This window comes from Marmota monax, unplaced genomic scaffold (genome assembly GCF_021218885.2).
Source record: "Marmota monax isolate L192 unplaced genomic scaffold, Marmota_monax_Labrador192_F-V1.1 WCK01_AAM20220418_F8-fsc00128, whole genome shotgun sequence".
Taxonomy (NCBI): Eukaryota; Metazoa; Chordata; class Mammalia; order Rodentia; family Sciuridae; genus Marmota; species Marmota monax.
Genome location: NW_026693452.1, coordinates 1,416,154 through 1,442,806, shown reverse-complemented (window position 1 = coordinate 1,442,806; position 26,653 = coordinate 1,416,154). Strand labels below are relative to the sequence as shown.

Below are 26,653 nucleotides of genomic sequence, written 5' to 3'. Positions count from 1 at the left end.
TTCCTACTACATGTTACTTTAAATTTATTTTTTTTTAAAGAGATGTGTTCTATTTTTCAGTGATTTAATGTATCAATCAGAAGAAAAGAAATTAAAATATTTCAGTGTGTTCTCTTGGATGCTCAAGATGTCTCCTTTAACCTTAGATGTATAGCCCCTTCCTTAGCCCAAGAACTAGTACTGTGAGTATAGTATGAATAGGACTCCCACTCCCACACCACTCTTGAAAAGAATCTTTAACTAAATCACCTCTATAGCATCTTCTCAGCTGACATCAACCAACCAACTGGCACAGGGGAGACCAGACCTTAAAATCATGGAGTTTGGAACTGGAAGGAATCTGATGACCATTTAAGCCAAACAACTCAGAAAGGTAGACTAGTTTGCCAAAGGAGATACATAATTCATAGCAGAGCTAAATTTTTAATTCAGGTCTCTTGAGCCCTGTTATAAAATTCTTCCACTCTGCTATCCTGATTTCAAAAAAGAGACCAGATGCATTTCAGACACATTGCTGGGAAGATTGTTTTACTGCTTGGGAAATTGGACATTCACCTAACCACCAAATAAGCCCCTTAGGTCTCTCCTCAGTAACATTATATAATTTTTAACACAGTGAAACAAGTAGGGTTATAAAATAAAAGCTAAAAATGAGATATTTTTGTAACCAAACTGTACAGGGGGTTAAGATGAAGTTTCATTATATTGCATATTCTATTGTGATTGCTTTTGATGGGTTTCTACCATGGTAGGATCTTTACCACTAAACTACATTTCCAGCTGTTTTTATATTTTATTTCAAATTAAATTGCTTAGGGCCTAACTAAGTTGCTGAGGCTGGCTTTGAACTTGTGATCCTCCTGCTCCAGTTTCTGGGCCATTAGCATTACAGGTGTATGCCATCTCACCTATGGCTAATGAGGTAAGGGAGTAAACTATCAAAAAGCAGTAATTGACATTGAGTGCTCTGACTTCCTTGGGAACAGAATGGGAAAGTAAGGAAGAAAGATCCCAGGAAAGAAATTGTATTTGAAGTTGTAAAATTAGAAATTTAAAAATTTATGATTATTATTTGTTGTAATTATTATGATTATTAAATTAAGTTAAACATTCAGATCTCTATATAAAGCAGTAGGGAAAGAACAGGAAGAAATAGAACTTCGGTTTCTTTTGTGGAAATAAGTTTTAACACTGGATATCATTCCTCTCTTTGCTTTATTTTCCTAATTTCACTTTTTCTCCACCTCAGCATATAGGACTCTGCTATTCTGTTTTTTTTTTTTTTTTTGTTTGTTTGTTTTTCCTTTCTTCTTTATTCCCAGCATTCTCTTTTCTATCTCATTCTACTGCATCTCAATACCTAAGAAATTGTCTGTTTTCTCACAGGAGTGTCTGACAAATGCTCCTGTCTCTCTTGTGATGTATTACCATGCACACCCTACCCATTGCTCTGTGGTTGGCAGTAGATTTCTCATTATGAGAGACTGACTTGGAACCAGTACTGTGAGTATAGTATGAATAGGACTTCCACACCCTGGGTGGGGACCTTGAATAGCATTGTGGCTTCCAACAGCTGAAACTGCTCTGCCTTCTGCACAATACAGTACCATAAAGGAAATTGTGAAGGACAGATAAAATTATTTTATATAAAAGTGACTAGGTTAAATATTACTTATTTAATGAGATGTTAGTCAATCTACTTCAACTCAAAATTAAATAGTTTTCCTTCTTTCAAGAAGGAAAACTATTTAATTTTGACATCTAGCCCAAGCCTAATTTTGCTGTTCTGTGAAAGTCCTGTGAATACAGCTTGAAGTCTGGTTGAGAAACTAGAATATGTAAAAACTTAAGTATAGTAAGCCTTTTCCTATTATTGAGGCACTTAAATGTTTCATTATGAAAAGTAGAAATTACATTTTAAAAAGTGGGGGGATAAATTTATAAATGCTATGTACTTCCCATGAACACAGATATATTTTATCCAAAATTATCGCTTTTTTTTTAATCTAAAACTGCTAAAGATGAACCATTTTAATTTTTATTTCTTTACCTTATTTCCCTTTGGTAGCACACAGAAAATAAAGGAAAGGAAAAGAAATATGATCTTATTATTATTTAGATTACTCAATGAGCAAAATAAATAATTTTATTATTCATTTTCTATTTCATTCATATCAGTTCCCAAGAAGTAAATACCAATAAGCAGGAATTTTATGTGTTATTAGTCAAATATTAAGTGCACTTTAAGTATTAAGGACAATTATACCACTAAATATAGAAACATTTTGTATATTTAAATAACCACTATTATAGATAGAATCAACATTTTGGTCAGAAAAAAAAAATCAGTGTCTTCTGTATTTCCAAGGTGATGATAATGAGATTTATATTTTAGACAAGCATTGTCCAATAGAACTTATTCAGTGCAGGAAATATTCTGTATCTGCACAGTCCAATTCAGTAGCTGCTAGCCACTTGTGGCTATTAAACAATTGCAGTTTGGCTAGTACAACTGAGGAACTATTTTACTTTATTTAAATTTACACCGCTAAATTAGCTACTGACAAAATATAAGATAGTACAGATTCCTATATAAAGTGAATTTAGAATAAAATACCAACACTCAATTGAGGAAAAATGGGTTCTAGAGCATATGAGAAGAGGTAAGCAGTAATTTGTTCATTAGTTTTAAAAAGAATACAACTGACAAAAGACATTTGCTCCTCTTAATTTCTCCACGTGGAAAAGGTAACATTGCATTTTAAACACTAAGGAAATCAGTGAAACCAGTGCAAACTTTCTAGTATTTGCATTCATAACAACATAATAATGGATTTCAGATTCATAGAAATAATATCCTATTTTGTTGGAAGTAGGAACCTAATTTAAATCTTCTTGTAGCGTGATTCATATAGATCCAGTTTGACTTTGACATAGCCGTCTTGTGAGAAGTGTAGATTTATATGTTGTAAGAAAAATTGTAGATGGATCTTACTAGTAATGGATGTCATAGCAATTTTAAAGACCCAACAGTTTTTTTTTTTAAGATAATGATTTTTTTTAAAAAGAGAGAGAGAGAGAATTTTTAAAAAATATTTATTTTTTAGTTTTTGGTGGACACAACATCTTTGTTTGTATGTGGTGCTGAGGATCGAACCCAGGCCGCACGCATGCCAGGCGAGCGTGCTACCGCTTGAGCCACATCCCCAGCCCCAAGACCCAACAGTTTTAACCCACAGAAACATTTTTCTCATTTCATCTGAGTTCTTTCTGTGTCATAACAATTTGTGTGTCTGCCAAGCAAACACTTCTCTGCTGCCAACATTTAATATTCCATCACCTGACTAAGCTAAAATGCTAGCCCCTTAAATCATCATACTTAAGGTTCTCCATGAAAGCATCTCTCCATTCTCAACCTTTTGCATTTGTCATTCTCATTCCCTTCTCCCCTCCTTATTGCCCTCAATCCATGCTGCCCACCTCTTTGTATGTCTATATAGAGAAATAAATAAATTAATGTAGGTAGGTAGGAATGTATAAAGAAATATCTGTCTACCTACCTACCTGTCTACCTATTTAATGGTCATTTTATATTTTCATGCCTTTATTCATGTAGCCATCCCTCCTTGAAACTTCCAAAGCTGTCAGGTCTTGCCGAGTTCAGGAATCTTTCTCTCATCTTCCCACTTTAGGATAATGGTCTATGTTTTTCAATTGAAATTATTTCTTTTGAAGAGTTTGTTACTCCTACAGATCTCAAAAATTTGGTATGATCTAATTCATAATGGTATCCCTGGCATCTGTACTACACCTGACATGGAACTAAATAAGTATTTGTTAATATAATCTGAGTATTACAATGTAGCTGTTAAAGAACTTTAGTTTACTCAGTGGTGCTATGGGATGCAATAATATTTTCTGGTCATTTATACATATAGTGAAGAGAAATCCACCTCCTCCTTTTCCCATTTTGTCCAATGAGTAAAATCATTCTTGTCAATTAAAGGCTGAACAACCAACAGCAAATGTAATCCATTTTCGATTGAACTCTGTAGTCTTTTAAAAATTTTAGAAGACATCGTGCCACCAGAACAACAGAGAATCCTGGAGGAGTTAAAAGGGTTGTTCAGTAAGCCTAAATTCAAGTTATGATCCAAGTATGTTGATGCTATGTCACAAAGGACCCCCATTGGGGGAAATGGAGGCTGTTTATACTGTTTGCTGTTCCTACCTCTGCACAAGTTTCACACATGCAGAGTGATTTCTAGTTAATAGAGTATTTCTCCATATCCCCTTTCTCACTTGTATATATTCATACTGGCATGAGCTCTGTTCCTCTAAGTTAAAAGTCATATTCACCACATCTAGCTCTCAGGGAATTTGAGAATATATTCTATTGATTACAACATGCTTAATATAGAATATAATGGGCTCTGGAGAACATATAAAAGGTGCAATCTCAACTCTCCAGAAGTCAATCCCCTGAAAAGGAAGCAGAGAGAACATTCAACATATGAATACATGGTGATATCACTTACATTTCTCTGCTTTGTTTGAAAATTGAAGTATTCTATTTAATAGGGTCCATATTCTTAAAGATGTGAGGTTTTAAATGTGTTTTAGGTACTGAACTACTAAAATATTTATTTTAGCTCATTTGTCTTTGAAACCTATATCTGTCATTTGAGTCATGACAAGCTAAAAGTGGTTATTTAATGCCTGTTGTTGCAATTGACTGAGTTGCACTCTGCATATTACTTGTCTGTGCTTGAATATGTGTCACTTGTAAATGGTGTTTTTTAGATTATAGTTTGTGCTGGTTCGTATTTATTTTAATCTGAAGATTGTATATTGAAATAGCTCTATGTAAGCCCTGAATATTATGCAAGTCTTCATAATGGGAGCCTGATGTCCCAAACATTTAAAGTATCATGTTCTTAGCTGGATGTGGTGGTATACATCCCATACCCAGCTTCTCTGGAGGCTGGGGTAGAAGGATCCCAAATTCAATGGCAGACTGGACAACTTGGCAAGACCCTATCTCAAAACAAAATTTTATAAAAGGGCAGGAGATGTAACTAATTGCTAGAACACTTGCCTAGCAAGCCCAAGGCCCTTTCAAACCAACCCCAGCACACTCAAATATACACAAAAAAAGCAAGCATTTTGTTCATTATCACATGCCACAATTTTAGTGTTCAAAGGCTAAGTGTGTTATATGGTAATGGAATTTGTGACTCTTATTTGTCAAGAACTTCTGACAAAGCATAAGCCAAGATAGATGTTACCATTTCTTCTCTTTAGAAGCGCCAGATCAGGACTGTGTGAGCATATAAATGCATAAAACATTCATGAATATATTTCCTATAAAAAGTATTTTGTAGAATAGTCATGAGAGAATGAAAAGAATACTAAAGAACAGCTTAAAGAATTAATGTTTGGATAGAAAATTCTTAAATAACTATAAATAGATGTATACTTCTGAAAATTAAAGAGATCCTTTAATTTCTAGTATTATTTTATCACAATTAAGAACATACTATTTGGGCCAAGGTTGTGGCTCAGTGGTAGAGTGCTTGCTGAGCATGTGTGAGGCACTGGGTTTGATCCCAGCACCACATAAAAATAAAACAAAATAAAGGTATTGTGTCCATTTACAACTAAAAAAACCCCACCTTTTTTAAAAAAGAACATCCTATTTTTGCAGAATATAAGGTATGGAAACTAACAAATGTTTTATGATCCTTTAATTATAACCTTATCCTCTGAACAAAACTCTCGTCGACTCTACTATTATATTAACTTAATTTGTATGTTAACAATAAAAGCTAGTTTTTCAGTAGGATAAAATGTTGTCTCTAAATAAAATACAAAAAAGAAAAAGGGCTGGGGATGTGGCTCAGTGGTCGAGTGCCCCTGAGTTCAATCCCCTGTAGCCCCACACAAAAGAAGGAAGTTGTCTAATGAAATGAGGAACAATCAGGACAAACAGACACTAGTGTCATTATTTGTACATTGCAAATGTACTAAATGAACTAACCAGGGCAGGGGATGTAGTTCAGTGGTAGAGTGTTTGCCAAGCATGCACGAGGCCCTGAGTTCAGTTCCCAGCAACACACACACACACACACACACACACAAACACAAACACACAAGTTTGCAAGCCAGTGAATTAGAAATTGAGGCTAATTTTATCCTACAAAAGGCAAATACATTTAGTTCTGCAATTGTAATGGTGAAAGTGTTGAAAGCTAAAAAAATTTCCTAGTATAGTTATAATGTTGCAATGAAGGCAGTCATATGTGCATATTGTATAATGTATATTTAGATATTATTAGCACATTCATTGCATATAATTTTAAAATTTACCATTCAAAAAGCTTTCTAATATCCTGTAAGTGTGCAGATGTACCTTTTTGGTTTGAAAAAATAGTCTTAACACTTTTCAGCTAAAATAATCATCACCAGGTTTTGTTGATAGCGGGAAATGGGTACAAGAAGATTTATTATACTATTTGTTTTTGTGTATGTTTGGAAGTTTTCATAATAATCAGTCTTTTAAAAATCACCTGGTTTATACCACATTCCTGGGATCCAAATCAAATGTGAAATGCTAGAATTTTACATTCAAATATAGACAGAAAACTTATTTGAGATGTCTGGATCCTCCAAAAAGTAAAGTTGCTAATAACGTTAGGAAACTTCATTAAAAATTAAGTATTACTTTTCTTCTGCAGACCAGAACAGAGAAAGAAAACCACTACCCCTCCTATCTGGTTAGTGCCTACTAGAAGCCTTTATATGTAAGTCATCTCAGAGCCAAGAAATATTCCTGCCTAAATGGTCTGTAAGACTGGGAAGTGTGATTCTCCATATATGACAGTGCAAGATGGTATTGGTAAAACATAATTTTACAATAATTCCTGGAAAAGTTAAATTTATTATTTAGTTAAAAAACAGAAACCCCATGCTTACTTGGGCTAATATTTTTTGTAAGCATGACTGAATAGTAAAATTTGACTTAGAATTTTAATCTAATTATAACATTTTTATTAGCATGACTGAGTAATAAATATTGCCTGGAAATTTTAATCTTGTTATACCTGCCATATTATTACATGAAAGGAACATGGGTAACAACATTTTAAAAGATACACTCCAAGAAACTCACAAGAAAAATTCTTACTAGATACTTCTACCCTTCCCTAATATTGGAGAAGAAAAAAGTCTTCTTACCCCTAATAGGCAAAGCTAGTCCTCTATTTCATGTTTTAGGGTGCTAGTCCTGTATGAGAATAAACCTATAAAGCCTCATAACATAATGCTTCCTTCCCCCAAAGTGTGATGCTGAGAACAACACTTATAGACTAATATTCATCCAGGGAAGATGATTTACTGTTAAAATTTTAAGAGGAATTTACCAAAGTTATATTTATTTGTCTTACAGAAAGAACCCAGAGATTGAAAAAAGTTGCCAATAGTGTCGGCAAACTGAAGAAAAAGAGAAAACATAGACTAGTAAGAGAAAAAAAAATATGGACACATTAAACAATATAAGAACAATTATAAAGCATCACAAAGAATGGAAATCAGATTAAAAATTATTTATGATCTTACACCCACTTTGCCAAAATAGTTACAAAATAGTAAATTTGTTTATTGTTTAATATGGAGTGTGAAATTGTTATCGCAAGGTGTAACATCTAAGTGACTCTACTCGGTTTATTGAATAGGCTTATTATGACTTCCTATTTTCCTTTGTACAGGGTTAAAAACATTGCCTCTTTAAATTTAGGTATTCTCCCTGACCTTGTTGTGTTTTACTGTCCTAAAATTGCAATTCTGTGTTTGTAGTTTGGTTTTTTCCTTGAAAAAGTACCACAAAACAGTAGCACTGAGGTTCTGTAACAATACAACAAACGTACTTTGGTCCCCTTTGAAAAAAACAGTTCTTGCTAAGGAACTATTAACTTGTATATAATATAGGAACTATTAACTTGAATATAATATATTACACTATTAAATATAAAGTGGTATTAGATGAAATTGCTGTTTTTTGCCCTCCACAGTTCTTTCAAGTCACGTTCATATTGAACCATAGGATTTGAAAAATGACTTAATAACCATGAATCTACTCTGTGGTAGAATATAATCATTTAGGAAAAAAGTACTGGTAAATACCTTCATTTTCAATTCTAAGACTCTTTCCATTAATGATGATATTGCTTGATATTCATGTTCACCATACACAGAGCTGGACTAAGTAACAGCTTGCTTCATTATGTCTAGTCCTCCAGGGAAACATTGTAGGAAAGATGTACAACTTCCCCATTCCTTCAAGTCCACGGCCAGTCATCCATCCTTCTCCTCCCATTTCTTTAAAGCTCTGTCTTAGCAAGATTCTTGTTCTTGTCTCAGTAGGCCCTCTCAGTTCTCCCAGCCCATCATCTCCATCCTAGTTCCACAAGCCTGGTTCCTGTGGTGTCTTTTGGCCATTTCATTTGTTCATTAATTCATTTTTCTTTTAACACTGTTCATAAACACCTTCTAGCATAAGAAATATTTCATTGTGTGAAGTCCTGTGGTCAAGTTTGCAGACTACCAAAAAAAGAATCCCTTGCCTAACTTGGTTACCTGCTGCCATACTTCCTATGTCCTTGGTTCTAGGAATTTCCCATGGGCTATTTTCTACAACACCAAGAAAAAGCCACAGAACAATTCTGACTGGTTCCACTAAAATTGATGCATTCTGGTCTACCTAAATTCTTGGGGCCATATGAAAGATTTCATGTGTTTTTTTCTGACCCTTTTCCCATTCTTCACAACATCATTTCTTTATTCTTTTCAAGCTTTGAGCAAATCATGCTCCCAGGAAATGATTCAATTTTTATTACCAGGCAATTTTCTGATATGAGTATCTGGGGATTTCCTCTGTTTTTCCCCTTGTCCACTATTTCTTTCAAGAAGAAAAGGTTTTCTCCTTCTTGCCAAACTAACCATCCCAGGTGTGCTCTTTTTTCTATCTCCTGTTTTCCTTTAGCACTTTTATTCCTGCTACCATTTGTAACTTCAGACTCCCCCACCCAACAAAATTATTTTCCATTGCCTGAAATCATGCACAAACATCCCACTGTGCCAAGAAGACTCCAATAACTTTTTGTGTTTTTGCCTTTCCTCTTCCAAATCCTCAAACTTGAAAGAATATATTCCTTTTCTCAACTTCTCACTGTCTAGTCCTTTGACCTTCTATGACCTTCAAGTATCTGTTCAGAAAGTATTTTGTGCTTGCCATGCACCAGGAAGGAACATGGTAAATACTAGTGGTTCATCTAAAAAAGACAAAATCCTTTTTGTCAGAGAGCTTATAATTTAGGTAAGGGAAGCAAACAAGTAGACAGAGAACTACTAGATAGTGGTGCAGTTTTAATTAGTTAAGTATAAGGTAATATGGAAGTAAGAGAAACAGTGTCTAATCAAGGCTTTTCAAGAGAAGGTGAGGCTTCTCAAAAGAAAAAAAGAAGGCGTTAGGTAAAAGGTAAAGAAGGGAAATGAACTTCTAACAGAGCAATGTCTTTCAAGAAAGAATCTGAAAGTTTATTTATACTTTTGGTTATCTGCACATTCTGTGACATGAGTGCAGACTTTGGGTAAGTGGATGGTAATGAGGCTTTTACCTGAATCTAGATTTTAAGTTCACATTAAAAACTTTTTGTATATGTGACTTGGAGGGTGGTGAAAGAAGTCTACTTTTTACCACAAATGAATCTGTGACTTCAAAATATGAAGTACGTCTGCTATAAATGTAGGTGGGGAGCAGGTTATGAAAGCCTTTATACCAAGCTAAATTCCTTAGCTGAGTATAAAGGACTCTAGTTTGAAGGAGTTTAAGAGATAGTGGTGTTCTCAGATTTTCAGTTCTGGAAAGTTCATTCTCTGTAATGTGAATTATCATGAGAGGAGCAAGACTGCAACAAGGGAATTTGGGAGACATACAATAGTCCAGACATGAGATAAATAGTGCTCAATCGTAGAGACGGTGGAGATGAAGAAGAAGGGATGGGTGTTTAGAAGGAAGTATTTAGATTTTTGTTCACACTTGCCCCTGAGCCCTACCTCTTTATACAAGACATAATCTACAAAATCTATGCAGTACCCCTAGCCTTAGTGCTTCTAGTGGAATGAAACATCTGTCTCCAATGACATATTTGTGTTCTTGGCTTCTCTGGGATTGAGTCTTTGGGTTTTTAGTCCTTTGTAAGCACCTAACAGAATTATGCATATATAACAGAATTAAGAACTGCCTGTTGATGATGCTTATATAGCACTTGCTCAAGATTTCTTGGATGTTCATTCGATTCTCACAACAAAACCTATGAGATGTATACTATCATGGTATCCCTTGTTTGTGAGGGGAAGGGGAGAGTCACTGGGAGATTAAATTACTCTCCAACGTTTCAAACCCAAGCAGTCTGGCTCTGTAGTCCATGCTCTTAACCAGTATGCCAAACCATCTCAAAATTAGAACCTCAATGTTTGAATGCTCTCCTGCCATTGGTAAATTTGAAGCAGGCTATATACATGTGCTAGTCCCATAAGATTAAACTTATTTTTTTAAATTTCTGTGGTATTGCTCACAAATTTGCTTTCTAATGTTTTTGTTTTAATTCTTTTAGAACCAGTGCGAAGATACAAAACTTACCACAGTGACATTTTTAATACCTCCAGTGAAAGTCCATCTATTATTTCCTCCGATTCAGATTTCAGGCAAGGTAAGAGTTATCTGAAACAAGCAAAATATTTTTAAGAAACCACAATTATGAATCTTTTTTGGTTATGTTGAAATAAAAGTTGTCAAAAATTAAAAATTGTAAAACTCTGCCATTTACTCATTTTAATATCAAAAATAGTGCATTCATTTTCATCACACAGAGGGGAGCTCATATCTTTAACAAGACATGCCAGAAGAGCTTAGTACCATGTCATTAATGTGATGACAAATTTTATATAAAAGTTCCTGTTGCTCTACATCCTTCCCAGCATTTGGTATCTTTAGTATTTTGGATTTTAGCCATTCAGGTAGGCGTGTAGTGGTATGTCACATTGATATATTAATTTGTAATTTCATAATGAAGTACTATGCATAGCATTTTCTCATATTATTATTGGCCATTTTCACTTCTTCATTAATAGCATGTCTGTTTAAGTCTGTTGCCCATTTTTAAATTGGGTTATAATTTTCTGATTGTTGTATTTTAAGAGTCATTTTTTTAAATATTTATTTTTTAGTTAAAAAATAAATTCACATTAAAACCTTTTTGTATATATGATTTGGAGGGTGGTGAGAGAAGCCTATACTTTTTACCACAAATGAATGAATCTGTGACTTCAAAATATGAAGTGCTTCTGATATAAATGTAGGTGGAGTATATACATGTGCTAGTCCTACAAGATTAAACTTTTAAAAAAAATTTTCTGTGGTATTACTCACAAATTTGTTTTCTAATGTTTTTGTTTTAATTCCTTTAGAACTATGATAGTATATATCTCATAGGTTTTGTTGTGAGAATCAAATGAACATGTAAATCTTGAGCAAGTGCTATATAAGCATCATCAACAGGCAGTTATGCTATGCATAATTCTGTTAGGTGCGTACAAAGGAGTAAACAACCAAAGGTTCAATTCCAGAGAAGCCAAGTACACAAATATATAATTGGAGACAGGTTTATACAAATTATCATATGTCTGCTTAATGCTTGAGTATTAGATAAGTTTACTTTTATATTTTTATCACCTAAGCCATTATTATTATTATTATTTATCATTTTTTACTCACAATTAGTGAGAAGAAGTGAAGCTTCAAAGAGGTTTGAATCCAGCGGTTGTCTCCCAGGAGTAGATGAAACCCCAATTCAAGGCCAGTCACAGAGACCAAGGTATGCTGGGGTGGGGGGAAAATCGAGTAATAATACGTTTCCAGTAACAGATATTTTTATTATTGTCTTGTTTTAAATTTTTTTTTTATTTACTCTTATTTTGGTTCATTTTTCTTTGTTCTTCCTTTCCCTTAGTTTCCCTTCTCTGTAGTTTCTCAGGAATTCATCTAATACTGTGAAAGACAGGGCATCGGACTCTTTTAGAATCAGGATTGGCTCTCATCGGTTACAGTTTTTGTTTTTTTTTTTTAAGTTATCTATATGAATACAAAACAGTAAAGAAAGTCAAGGTACAGCATTAAAAATCTGTGAGAAGTGCTGATTTGGTGTCACGTGCCTGAAATCCCATCTACTCAGAAGGCTGAGGCAGGAGCATCACAAATCCAGCGCCAGCCTGGTCAACTTGATGAGACCCTCTCTCAAAATATAAGTAAAAGGGCTAAGAATACAGCTTAGTGTTCAAGCACCCCTGGTTTTAACCCTCAGCATTGAAAAAAACAAAAATCTGTAAGAAGATAATAAATCTTCATTTCTAAAAGAATATACTTCTTTTGGAAGGTTGGAATAGGCTCCACCAGCAGGCTTTCAGTGAGAATTAGTTGAATGAATAATGAGTTGAGTACTACTAAGTAAACTATTATATAAAAAGTTAATTATCCACTGGCTTAAAAGAGGTTGTATTTTTTTAAGCATTTTCATACTGAAATAACTTGGTAAATTTCTTACAGGGTGTTAGTATTATTTGTGCTAGTCTTAAGATGGTTGTATTATAACTATGTATTAATTTGCTTTCTTTGAACTGAAAGGTATCAAGCCGGTAGTGAATATGTTGCTATATATCACTGTCATGTGTATGCAGATCCCTTATAGAAAGATGTTGTTAATGGAATTTATTTCAAATTTGTAATATGATATTAGAGATCTAGAAGTTGCTTCAGAATTTACTCTTTTGTGTGTGTGTGTGTGTGTGTGTGTGTGTATGTGCACGTGCGCGCTACCAGAGAATGAACCCAGGGTCTCTTAACCACTGAGCCACATCCCCAGCCCTTTTTAACTTTTATTTTGAGACAGGTCTTGCCAAGTTGCTTAGGGCCTCACTAGGTTGCTGAGGCAGGCTTTGAATTTATGATCCTCCTGCCTCAGTCTCCCAAACCACTGGGATCATAGGCTTGCACCACTATACCTGGACATACTTTACTCTTAAAGTATAAAAATCCTTTTAGGCTCCAGTGCTACCAAATATAAGAGAATCATTTGGAAATTAACAAAAACTTGCCCCTTAACTCCTTAATTCTCCAAAATAGATTCACAGGTATAAACTAATAGTAGACAAGGTAACCCTTGCCATGTGATTAAAAATAAACTAATCCCAAAAAACCAAAGGCTGAATGTTTTCTCTAATATGTGGATGCTAATTCACAATAAGGGGTGGGAAGGTGACACTAGAGAAGAATGGAATTACCTTAGATTAGGTAGAGGGAAGCGAAGGGAGGAGAGGGGAAAGGAAGCATAGTAGAATGAAACAGACATTATTACTTTATGTATGTGACTGCATGACTAATGTGACTCTACAACATGTACACTCAGAAAAATGAGAAATCATATCCCATCTATGTATGACATATTAAAGTGCATAAATGCATTGTACTATCCTGTAGAACTCATTAAAATAAATAATTTTTTTTAAAAAAAGAAGCAATATACCTACTGTCATGTAATTAACTAATTAGAACAAATTTAAAAAGAAGCAATAAAAAAACAGGTAATCCACAGTTTTTAGTTTAAGTAATTAAATTCACTGCACTAAATTATCCCTTAATTATGTACCAGTACTTATTAAATTTATTTATTTTTATTTTGTTTTGTATATCTTTTTTTTAAAAAAATAGCCTATAATAGTTTGTTGCAATGGCACATACAAGGCCAGGTGTAGCAAAGTAGCAAGGCCCAAAGCAACTTAGTGAGACCCTGTCTCAAAATAAAAAAATTTAAAAGGCCGGCAATGTAGTCTGGTGATAAAGCACCCCTGAATTCAATCTCTACTACCCGCCCCCCTCCAAAGTCTTATTTCCTTTGAGAAAAGCTCTCATAAGTATTTACCTAAAGCAACATTATGCTTGGATAATAGCATTTTTATATTCCTGTTGTGTTAAACTCATTTTGATGATTTTTGAACTAAGAGGTAGGAAACAAAGATTTGTACTTGATATCTTGATATTCTACTACCCCCACCCTTTTTATTTATTTATCTATTTTTTGGTGGCACTGAGAATTGAAACCATGCATGCTAGGCAAATACTATGCCACTGATCTACATCCTAAGCCCTTTTATTTTGAGATAGGACCTCACCAAGTTGTCTAGGTTAACTTTGAACTTGGGATTCTCCTGCACCATTCTCCTGAGAGGCTGTATTTAAGGTGTGTGCCACCATGCCCAACTGATATTACACATTTTCTTAATGACACAAAAGCATTTGGGGATGAACAGACATTAAGAAGTCTACACTGAGGGGCTGGGGATGTGGTGCTTGCCTGGCGTGCATGAGGCACTGGGTTCAATCCTCAGCACCACATAAAAATAAAATAAAGATATTGTGTCCACCTAAAAGAAAACAAAAAAAAGTCTACACTGAATTGCACAAAGCTCAGTGTTGAGAAATAATTTTTTTTTTTTTTTTTAAGAATCTACTCTTTTCTATTTCTGACTTGGAGAAAACTTATAAATAGTATTATTGCCCTTTTAGCTAGATTGTAAGAAGGAGGAATAGAGATGATAACTGGAAAAATTATTGAAAATTATGTGTTCATGTTTTGCTTTTCATTTGTCAAAGATATATCCCTTCAAAACAAAATTAAATCCTTTTGTATTTTATTTTTCTTAATAAAGAACCTCAGAAGTGTCAAGGTTATAAAAGAATCTTAGTTTTGACCATTTCTAGACTTTATTTAAGAAAACCTTAACATTAAGGCTACCTTAGCTTGTCAGTTTCATGTTTTAAAGATAAGCTCTCTTTTGTTTCATGACTTATGGGAAAACCCATAGGGTGTTCATAGCATCTGAGTTAGATTGAGCTCTAGGTAAAAGAAAACTATCTCCAAGGCAAGTGGATTGGGGTGTGTGTGTGTGTGTGTTGTTTTGTGCCAGTTGCTGAACTCTACTTCTTTGAACTAATTTCATACTTTTCCTGCCCAAAAAAGTACACCATTAACTAAAATGCTGTCTAAATTTCTTATGCAAGTGCATAATTTACTGAATGTGTACAAAGGTTTTGATAAATATCCTCAACATGCTGGTGCACAAGCGGGAGCTCCTGTTTTGTTCTTGAGGTCACATATCTGTAAGATCTACAGACAGTACTGTATTTATATGAGTTGCATGTTTCCCTTTTTAAAAAAAATTCCATTCCCTTTAGCTAGAAAGAAATGGCAAAACAGATTCAGACACTATTATTGGCTTCTATCAAGGAGTTGGGGGTGTGGGGGGAGATTAGCAGGAAATTATGAGTCAGATGCTGCAGAATGAGAAAATTTTGGATTCCAAGTTATCAAAAGTGTCTTTCAGTGACCCAAAAAGATGTTTCCAAAGAACATCTCTAAGCCTTTTTATGTGTTAACATTTGAAGTACAATTTATATGTAGAACATTCCCACTGCTCTGTGCCTATTTACTTGTTGAGGTAACTTGTATCCTGATTTCAAATAACCTAGTTATTCATTCTACACTGAAACTGATTTTCTCGATTTTTGGGGTTGTTTGTTTTTGTTTTTGTTTTTCGTATCTCAAATATTTCAGTCCTTATGAAAACTTCTACCAGATATTCTGTTGGAAGAGATAAAATGATAATCATTTTTACTAACTGTGAGTAGCTCTGGTATAAAATAATTTGAGAAGCCAATATTTTTATACAAATACCATGTTTGAATTAAAATATATGAATTCCAGTTTTTATTATTACTTTTGGCCCCCAAGTTTGGGTGAACCATAGGATTATACTCAGTCATTCACTCAGCAATAATTATCCAGCATTCACCACACACTAGATTGTTTTAGGTGCTGAAGTTGTAAACAACACAGAAAAACTCCTTCAGAGAGATGTTTCAGAGGTGAGAGATAACCAATAAACCATAAAAGTCATAAATCTCTGTCATTTAGTAATAGTTACTTTGAAGAAACATAAAGTAGACAAATGGAATAGGGAATATATTATCCCCTATATTTTGCATAAATGGTATGATCAGAGAACATCTCTCTTAAGGGGTGGCTGAATAGAAAGCTGAAGTACAGAATTGATCCGTGCAGATACTAGCAAGAAGAATGTTCAAGACAAAAGGAATAGCAAGTACAGAGGGGCTAAGATATGGGATATGTATTACACATTAAAGGAATAGCAAAAAGGGCAGTGTGAATACAACAGAGTACATGAAGGACATTGTAACCAAGGAGGGTAACCAAGGACTCAGGACCCTGCTCAGATCAGGCTACAGAAGCGAAATTGAGTACTTTAGCTGTTGCTCCAAGTAAATAGGAAGCCATTGATTAAAAATATGAAGGGCCATGATCTAATTTACAGTATAAAGGGATTACTCTGTAGAATAGACTGTAGGAGTAAATTACCTGTCCAGAGACATTTATATCTATTTGAGATGAATGTAATACAGATTTGGTTTTAGTGATGATGAAAAGTCAGATATGGATATTTTCCAGGTTCTGACTTCAGGATTTGCTGCTCAATTAGATATGGAATGTATAAGAAAGAAAAAACATGAATGATGCCAAGTTATGTCCCAAGCGATTAGTAAATGATTGAAAAATGGATAGATGTAGGAAAAAAGTATCAAGAATTTGGTCTTAGAAATGTTAGTTTAAGGTATATATTAACATCCACGTAGAACACTCTCACTGATTTTTATTTCAAATAAAAGTGAGGAAAAGTCATCAGTTGAGAGAGGAAGAAGAGAATATTGGAGCTTTGAAAAAAAAGAGGTAAAACAAGATATAAAAAATTCTGTAAGAAAATGAGTCATCAAGGTATGATCAGGGCACAAGAGATCAGTCAACTTGGTGGTGCAGTTACATGAGTATTGAGGTTGTATGCAAATGAGTGATTTTTAACATTGAACATAAAAGGAAGAGAAAGGTAATAGCCTTTAAAAGAGATAAAAGAAAGTGGTATGATTAGTGAGCTAAAATTATTGATTAGAGTCCATGAGTTATTTGAAGAAGGTTATTAGATGGGCTGTACTACAAACATAAGATTATATAGTGCATGGGACACAAGAAATAGGAAACCTTGGAGGTGGCGTGTTTATTTTTAATAGCCAGCATGACCATAGGAGTAGGTTGCCAGCTGAGATGGGAAAGAGGCCAGAATGTTAGAAGACTTCTAAATCTATTTATCACCACCAAGAGTAATGATAGGACTAGTGATTGAGAAAAAGGAGTTCATAACCCACTTGAATCAAAGTGTGAAATATGATATATCAAGAACTATGTAATGTTTTGAACAACCAACAATAAAAAAATTTTAAAAAAAGACTGAATCAGGCACTTCAGTCTTTGATTAATAAGGGGGAATAGCCAATAACGCAATAAATTAGATTAGACAGCAGAGTAGTGGATGTTATGATTCCACAATATGCACCTGAGGGGAGTTGGCGCCATTGGAGGAAGAGTCACAAAGGTATGGAAGCTGAAATAAGAATTCAGGAGACTCTTTTTCCATTTCAAAGTCTCAATTTTTTTTAGGTCTATAAGAATTAAACAGGGGAACTACAGGAGAGGCAGTCTTCAGAGTATGCTGGACTGTTCAGAGAAGAGGTGGAAAACAGATCTAACCCAATAAGACAGCATTATAGCAATGCGTTAAAGTACAACCGAGTGTTACTGTCTGCTATAATCTGTTTCTACCCACAGAATATTTCTGACACCAAGTATGTGGGTTTTTCTTCACTCAGCAACCAGTTCTACAACTCTGCAGACACTAGCTGAGTGTCCTACAGTTTAATTCAACCTCAACACTATGTCCTTGGTGTTGGCATAAGATCCCACAACTTAAAGGCTCAGCTCACAGCCCCCTGGGCTTTCTGTACTTCTAACTGACCAGCTGTAAATCTGGGATTTCCACAGCCGCCTTCTCAGGTTTGATAATTTGCTAGAATTACGGAGGGGCTTTTTGGAGATTTCATTAAATAGGGCATGACTGATTATTAACTCAGTCTTCAGGACATCTCCTTTCCCAAGAGGCTGATGGGGGCTGGGACTGAAAGTTCTAGGTTTCTAATTGAGGCTTCCCTTTGGGGAGACCAACCCTCACCTGAAGCTATCTGGGATCCCACAGAGAATTTCTTGTTAGAATAAAAGATGCTTCATCACCGAGGAAATTCCAAGGGATGTAAGAGCTCTGTGTTAGAAACCAAAGACGATCCTATCACCCAGGAAATTATGAGGATTTTAGAAGGTCTATGACAAGAACCAGGGTCAAAGACCAAATATTACAACAAAACATTCTGTGATCACCTCCAGACCCTAAGGAAATCACAAAGGATTTAAGAGTACTTTGTTAGGAAGCAGACTCTCTTCTCTGTGTGTATACACATACACACACACACACACACACACAAAACCATACATATGTCACACTGTGTAGCGCAGAGATTCTTCCAAGATGAAAACGATAAAATTTGTTTAAATTATTTTTTTTTCTTTTTTTTATTGGTTGTTCAAAACATTACAAAGCTCATGACATATCGTCTTTCATACATTTGACTCAATTGGGTTATGAACTTTGTTTAAATTCTTGATACTTAATGTGAACTTTTTTTTCCCATTAGCCTTAAAACAATTGTTTTCTTCCCATTACTTTTTTTTCTTCTCTCTTCTGTTTAGCAGACAATATGAAACACCCCTTGAAGGCAACTTAATTAATCAAGAGATCATGTTAAAACGGCAAGAAGAAGAAATGATGCAGCTGCAGGCCAGAATGGCCCTTAGACAGTCTCGATTGAGCCTGTATCCAGGAGACACAATCAAAGCTTCCATGCTAGACATCACCAGGGATCCATTAAGAGAAATTGCCCTAGAAACAGCCATGACCCAGAGAAAACTGAGGGTATGTTGATTCTCAGGTTACTGTGTCTAAACTTGCTCTCAGAGAACTGTTAGGGAAAGTACTTCAAAAAATTGCTATGTGATACATCCCATGCTTTTATAATTATGTCAAAATGGATTCCACTGTCATATGTAACTAAAAAAGAAAAAAAAATTGCTAATAGGTAACGTTTAAAAGTTTCTTGTGCATGAAATTGACCTTCCATATTAGTTTCCATTGGGATTACTAATTTTGGCAATATTTCATTTGGTCAAAAGATAACCACATTAGCTGCAAGCATCCTACATCCTCACATTAAAATATCCAAAGGAAGGAGGGAGCAAGTCTGCATCTCGTATCTCATTGGGGTGATTTTTTAAAGGTGTATATATATTCTTCAATTTGGGGTAGTTTTCTTTAAACATATGCCCTTAAATATATTTTTATCAACATGAGCTCAAAATGAACATTGTCTTCTTTTCTCATATAATATTGTGGACATTTTATAACTTCAGTAATATTATTGTTAGTGCTATGAAGTACTCTATCATGTGTCTTTACTGGGTGTTATAATTTCTTGAATACATTTCCAATTATTGGACATTTAAAATGTTTATAACTTATCATTGCTGTGTTTATAACCCTATGGCTAAATCTTTGTAGATAACTTCCTTCAAGTAGAATAGCCAAGTCAATCAATCACCAATTTGATGAGTGAGGTAGTATCTCATTTGTATGTAATTTTAAAAATAATTCTTTAAAAGCAAACTAAATATTAATAAAGGTGATACAGTTAATAATGAATTTTTAAGAAAAATTTACTAAGAAAATATGTTACTGTATTCTATTTTTTTGGTTTTTAATCTTCCTTCCTTCCTTCTTTCCTTTCGTTGATTGCTTCAAAGATTCATCATTTTTTCCCCAAAGAATTATCTTAGCACATTTAAGTTGATAGAATTCAAATTTCCTTTATAGTATTCTAAGGAGTAGAAATAATATTGGGTGGTGAAAAATCACTTTGAATTACAAATTAGAAAACTTTAATTATATTCTTTATCTGTTATAAGACTTTATATAAAATTTTGAACTTCTTTTTGCCTCATTGTTCTCATTTTATAGTTTTTTTTTCCCCCTTCAGTTCTGGGAAATGAATTCAGAGCCTTGCACATACTAGACAAGGATTCTACCACTGAACTACATCCAGCACTAATTTTTTTTTGAGGGGGGGGGGATGTGGAATTCGACTGTAATTTAAGACATTGCCTAATTTTAAAGTTTTTAGGTTCCAATAGATATAACTGAATTTAAGCCAAAAGGAAGGCTTTATTAATTTATCATTATAACCAATATCTTTGTTAAAACTAGGTAATAATTAGGGCACCATATAAATAGTTTGGGCTTCCAATATAATAATTCAGTCAGCAGCATATAGGGCACACACATATACATACCTTTTTCCTAAACTATGGTTTTAGAGAAGTAATTTAGAGCTTTGATTCATTTGGTGTAATTCAGAAATTATTGTGTTTTTACAGTAAGCCACTATTGTGTATTATCTAAAAATCTGTGTTTCCTTTTTAGGCAATTGATTTCTCATTATTTTGAAGCAAACATATCTTCACCAGAAGCATACTGTATCAATGATTAGATACTTTGAACTACTGGTTATTAAAAGACCACATAATGTTTTTACTCTGAAAAAAATCACAGTTATATTTTTGAGGCAGAAAAGGAGTACTAGTGTGTAGAAGAATAACTTCACGATTGAATTAGCATTCTTTCCCAAAACATACATTTCATTTTTTTCTATTCACCTTTTGGTGCAAATACATTTTAACTAGCTTCTACCCTATTACCCTAGTTGATCTTTACTAGATGCTGTTTCCCATGGCAGACCATTTTCATTTTTTCTACTCTGTTTCTGTTCTTTAAAGTATGTACTAATGTTCCCGTGACTATCAATGATCCCTTAATGTTAAACTTTTACTTAAATTGTATGTGTCACATGTTCCACACGGTTAATTGGACAGAATTCCAACACCAGGCAACCAAGTGAGCTATAAAACAAAATGCAAAGAAGAAACCAAGACAAACAAAACTCTCGGAAACTCCATTAGTTCAGACAAATGCATATATACACACATACACCTCCTGTATTCAACCTCAAGGCCCTACTTTCCTTTAGCCTTTTGCCTCAGACATAATCTTTCAGACTATTTTCAATTCTGCTCCCACCTGGAGTTTAACTTTTTTATCTCCTAAATCAGTGTTCCCCTCTTGGCTAAAGTCCTGGATATATAAGAAAAGAAAGGAAACACTAGATTGAGTTCAGAGTATAGGCTCCACTTTCCCCCTTCCTTTGAGTCCTCCCATTTCCTAAGATATTTTCTTGTTGGGAGCATCTATGTGGGTCAGAGACTATGTGATCTCCATATTGTCCTTAGTTGTCACTATTTAAAACAAATAAGTGCAGCATTGCAAGGTTCCAACAACATGATTAAGATATGGATGATAGATAGATGTTGTAGTCACAAGATAGATGTTTATTAACTTTGACGCATTGGATGTAGATTAAATATCACTCTCTAAAACAATGAGATTCTCTTCACTCACTTCATAGATTAACAATATTAAACTAATTTAAAAAATTTTTTTTCTTAGTTGTAGATGAACACAATACCTTTATTTTATTCATTTATTTTTATGCGGTGCTGAGGATCAAACCCAGTGCCTCACATGTTCTAGGCCAGTGCTGAGCCTCAACCCCAGCCCCAATGTTAAACTGAATCTTTTTTTTTTTTTTTTTTTTTTTTTGCTTTTTCCTGGCTTTAATGTTCTTTTTATAGCATAATAAGTGCATTTAGTATTCATGGTACATTCTTGTTTTCTCTTATAACCAGCACAATAACACTAAGCAGGTCTATGACTTAGAAGAACAAATGATATGTTTTCAATGCTGAGTGTTCAAAGTCTTCTCCACTCAACTTCTTATTTAAAAATTTTAAAGAATACATACACACAAAAAATTTTCTATGTAGTTTCTATGATTTTGCCATATTTACTTCTCTCTCATTCTTGTCTTAAACAAATTCTGGAATCATTTGAAATTCGAGACTTGATACATTTCCCAATACCTCAACAAACATTTCCTAATAAAGAAAGACATTTTATACAAAAATCATACTATTACCATCCTGTCATTGAAAATTAACCATAGTTTTATATCACACACATTAACAATAATTTTATATCATCTATTATCCAATTACAGTAAAAATTTATCCATTTCTTCCAAATGTCTTTATTTATAATAAAGAACTTTGAGATTAAATTCACTTATCATAAAATTCTAAAGCATAAAGTCCAATGGTTTTTAGTTGCACACCTTTGTGAATATACTATCATATTTACTTCTGGAACATTTTCATTACATTAAAAAGAAATTCTGTGTTCATCAGCACTCATTCCCCATTTCCTATCCCATCTCCTATCTTTGGTAATGACTAATCTACTGTCTGTCTATATTAACTTGTCTATTCTGGTTATTTCATACATAGTTGATTCTTTTTTTTTTTTTAATTTTTTTTGTTGGTTGTTCAAAACATTACAAATTTCTTGATATATCATATTTCACAATAGTTGATTCTTGTTATTCAAGGTACTGACATCCTATAAAGTTTTTCAGAATTATTCAATACCAAATCACTACTTATAGGAGAAACAAAAGTTTGGGGTTACAGAAAATTTCAGGTCACATTTTTATCAACCAATCAAAACATATACTTGTTTTAAGTATACTTCTGTTTAAAGGCATCTTAATATATATTGTCAACTCATTAAGAACTCATAACCAATACCTGTAAACTCATGCCTGAATGAAGCTTTCTTAACACATGTAATTTCTTCATTAGCATATCACAGTATTCTTGTGCTTTGAACACTAGACAGCACTATGCTTCTGGGGCACTTTAAACAGTGAAATCACCATAAAAAATAAGAAAAACCCATACTAAGCAGACTGTGAAATGGACACCTGTTTACACCATGAGGGTTGAAATAAGAACTGGAAAGATGCTTTGTTTCACTTCATTTAAATGATAACTCAGGTCTTTTTCTGCTCTAAGCATGTTGACAAATGATTGTCAGAGTGTTGAGAGTATTAATGTGGGCTTTACAAATAAATTTCACTGATTAGGACAAGTTGCAAATATGGGATCTACAAATAATGAAGATCTATGGTAAATGGACTCACGTATCATGTAGTATTTTGTGAATGGCTTTTTTCACTTATCATGTTCCCAAGCTTCAATCACATTAAAGCCTATATCAGTTTCAAGTTGAGTATCCCTTACCAGAGGAGTTTGGAATATTTGCTACATGTAATGAGATTTCTTGGGAATGGGATTAAGGTCTGAACATGAAATTCACTTATATTTCATAGGCACTTTATACACTTTTCAAATGCACCTGCATTTTGACTGTGACCAATCATATGAGGAAGTGTGGAATTTTCTACTTGTGGCATCATGTCGGCACTCAAAAAGTTGGATTTTGTATTATTTTCAACTATAGATTTGGGATATTCAATCTGTACCTCATTATTCTTTATTTCCAAATTATAATTATCCATGAGTTGATGGACATTTGTACTGTCATGAATAATGACACTCTGTTCATTTATATATGAGATTTGTATGGACACATGTTCTCATACCACTTGGGTACATATACTTGGGAGTAAATTTCTGGGTCTTAGAGTAAACACTGTGTTTACTCTTTGGAAGATCTGCCAGATTATGTTCCCAAGAAACTGTACTTTTTACAGTGTATGATGGTTCCAGCTTTTCTATCCTTGCCAAAACTTTTTATTATTATTATTTTTAATTTTTTATTGTTGGCTGTTCAAAACATTACATAGTTCTTGATATATCATATTTCACACTTTGATTCAAGTGGGTTATGAACTCCCATTTTTACCCCATATACAGATTGCAGAATTACATCAGTTACACATCCATTGATTTACATATTGCCATACTAGTGTCTGTTGTGTTCTGCTGCCTTTCCTATCCTCTACTATCCCCCCTCCCCTCCCCTCCCCTCCCCTTTTCTCTCTCTGCCCCCTCTACTGGCATTCATTTGTCCCCATTGTATTATTTTTCCCTTTCCCCTCACTTCCTCTTGTATGTACTTTTGTATAACTCTGAGGGTTTCCTTCCATTTCCATGCAATTTCCCTTCTCTCTCCCTTTCCCTCCCACCTCTCATCCCTGTTTAATATTAATCTTCTTCTCATGCTCTTCGACCCTACTCTGTTCTTAGTTACTCTCCTTATATCAAAGAAGACATTTGGAATTTGTTTTTTAGGGATTGGCTAGCTTCACTTAGCATAATCTGCTCTAATGCCATCCATTTCCCTGTAAATTCTATGATTTTGTCATTTTTTAATGCAGAGTAATACTCCATTGTGTATAAATGCCACATTTTTTTTATCCATTCATCCATTGAAGGGCATCTAGGTTGGTTCCACAGTCTTGCTATTGTGAATTGTGCTGCTATGAACATCGATGTAGCAGTGTCCCTGTAGCATGCTCTTTTTAGGTCTTTAGGGAATAGACCGAGAAGGGGAATAGCTGGGTCAAATGGTGGCTCCATTCCCAGCTTTCCAAGAAATCTCCATACTGCTTTCCAAATTGGCTGCACCAATTTGCAGTCCCACCAGCAATGTACAAGTGTACCCTTTTCCCCACATCCTCGCCAGCACTTGTTGTTGTTTGACTTCATGATGGCTGCCAATCTAACTGGAGTGAGATGGTATCTTAGGGTGGTTTTGATTTGCATTTCTCTGACTGCTAGAGATGGTGAGCATTTTTTCATGTACTTGTTGATTGATTGTATGTCCTCCTCTGAGAAGTGTCTGTTCAGGTCCTTGGCCCATTTGTTGATTGGGTTGTTTGTTCTCTTATTGTCTAATTTTTTGAGTTCTTTGTATACTCTGGATATTAGGGCTCTATCTGAAGCGTGAGGAGTAAAGATTTGTTCCCAGGATGTAGGCTCTCTATTTACCTCTCTTATTGTTTCTTTTGCTGAGAAAAAACTTTTTAGTTTGAGTAAGTCCCATTTGTTGATTCTAGTTATTAACTTTTGTGCTATGGGTGTCTTATTGAGGAATTTGGAGCCCGACCCCACAGTATGTAGATCGTAGCCAACTTTTTCTTCTATCAGAAGGCGTGTCTCTGATTTGATATCAAGCTCCTTGATCCATTTTGAATTCACTTTTGTGCATGGCGAGAGAAAGGGATTCAGTTTCATTTTGTTGCATATGGATTTCCAGTTTTCCCAGCACCATTTGTTGAAGATGCTATCCTTCCTCCATTGCATGCTTTTAGCCCCTTTATCAAATATAAGATAGTTGTAGTTTTGTGGATTGGTTTCTGTGTCCTCTATTCTGTACCATTGGTCCACCCGCCTGTTTTGGTACCAGTACCATGCTGCTTTTGTTACTATTGCTCTGTAGTATAGTTTCAAGTCTGGTATCGCTATACCGCCTGATTCACACTTCCTGCTTAGCATTGTTTTTGCTATTCTGGGTCTTTTATTTTTCCATATGAATTTCATGATTGCTTTCTCTATTTCTACAAGAAATGCCGTTGGGATTTTGATTGGCATTGCATTAAACCTATAGAGAACTTTTGGTAATATCGCCATTTTGATGATGTTAGTTCTGCCTATCCATGAACAGGGTATATTTTTCCATCTTCTAAGATCTTCTTCTATTTCTCTCTTTAGGGCTCTGTAGTTTTCATTGTATAAGTCTTTCACCTCTTTTGTTAGGTTGATTCCCAAGTATTTTATTTTTTTTGAAGATATTGTGAATGGAGTGGTTGTCCTCGTTTCCATTTCAGAGGCTTTGTCGCTGATATACAGGAATGCCTTTGATTTATGCGTGTTGATTTTATATCCTGCCACTTTGCTGAATTCATTTATTAGCTCTAATAGTTTCTTTGTAGACCCTTTTGGGTCTGCTAGGTATAGAATCATGTCATCTGTAAATAGTGATAATTTAAGTTCTTCTTTTCCTATTTTGATGCCTTTAATTTCTTTCATCTGTCTAATTGCTCTGGCCAGTGTTTTGAGAACTATGTTGAAGAGAAGTGGAGAGAGAGGGCATCCCTGTCTTGTTCCAGATTTTAGAGGGAATGCCTTCAGTTTTTCTCCATTCAGAATGATGCTAGCCTGAGGCTTAGCATAGATTGCTTTTACAATATTGAGGTATGTTCCTGTTATCCCTAGTTTTTCTAGAGTTTTGAACATAAAGGGATGCTGTACTTTGTCGAATGCTTTTTCCGCATCTATCGAGATGATCATATGGTTCTTATTTTTAAGTCTATTGATGTGGTGAATAACATTTATTGATTTCCGTATATTGAACCAGCCTTGCATCCCAGGGATGAATCCTACTTGATCATGGTGCACAATTTTTTTGATATGTTTTTGTATCCGATTCGCCAGAATTTTATTGAGGATTTTTGCATCTAGGTTCATTAGAGATATTGGTCTGTAGTTTTCTTTCTTTGAAGTGTCTTTGTCTGGTTTAGGTATCAGGGTGATGTTGGCCTCGTAGAATGAATTTG

General features: G+C 34.4%; 1 protein-coding gene across 13 annotated transcripts in view; it reads left to right on the top strand.

Annotated features, from left to right (window-relative positions):
- Ptpn13 (protein tyrosine phosphatase non-receptor type 13) overlaps positions 1 to 26,653 on the top strand; it is a 204,266-nt gene that overhangs the window by 96,228 nt on the left and 81,385 nt on the right. For 11 of the 13 annotated variants that reach the window (XM_046457591.2, XM_058583408.1, XM_058583409.1 and 8 more), the window contains 3 exons: positions 10,674 to 10,769; positions 11,840 to 11,933; positions 18,819 to 19,041. In XM_046457591.2, coding sequence (XP_046313547.1) covers positions 10,674 to 10,769; positions 11,840 to 11,933; positions 18,819 to 19,041 — 413 coding nt within the window. The remainder of the gene's footprint in view (positions 1 to 10,673; positions 10,770 to 11,839; positions 11,934 to 18,818; positions 19,042 to 26,653) is intronic. The other 2 variants (XM_046457594.2, XM_046457592.2) reach the window with 1 other exon arrangement.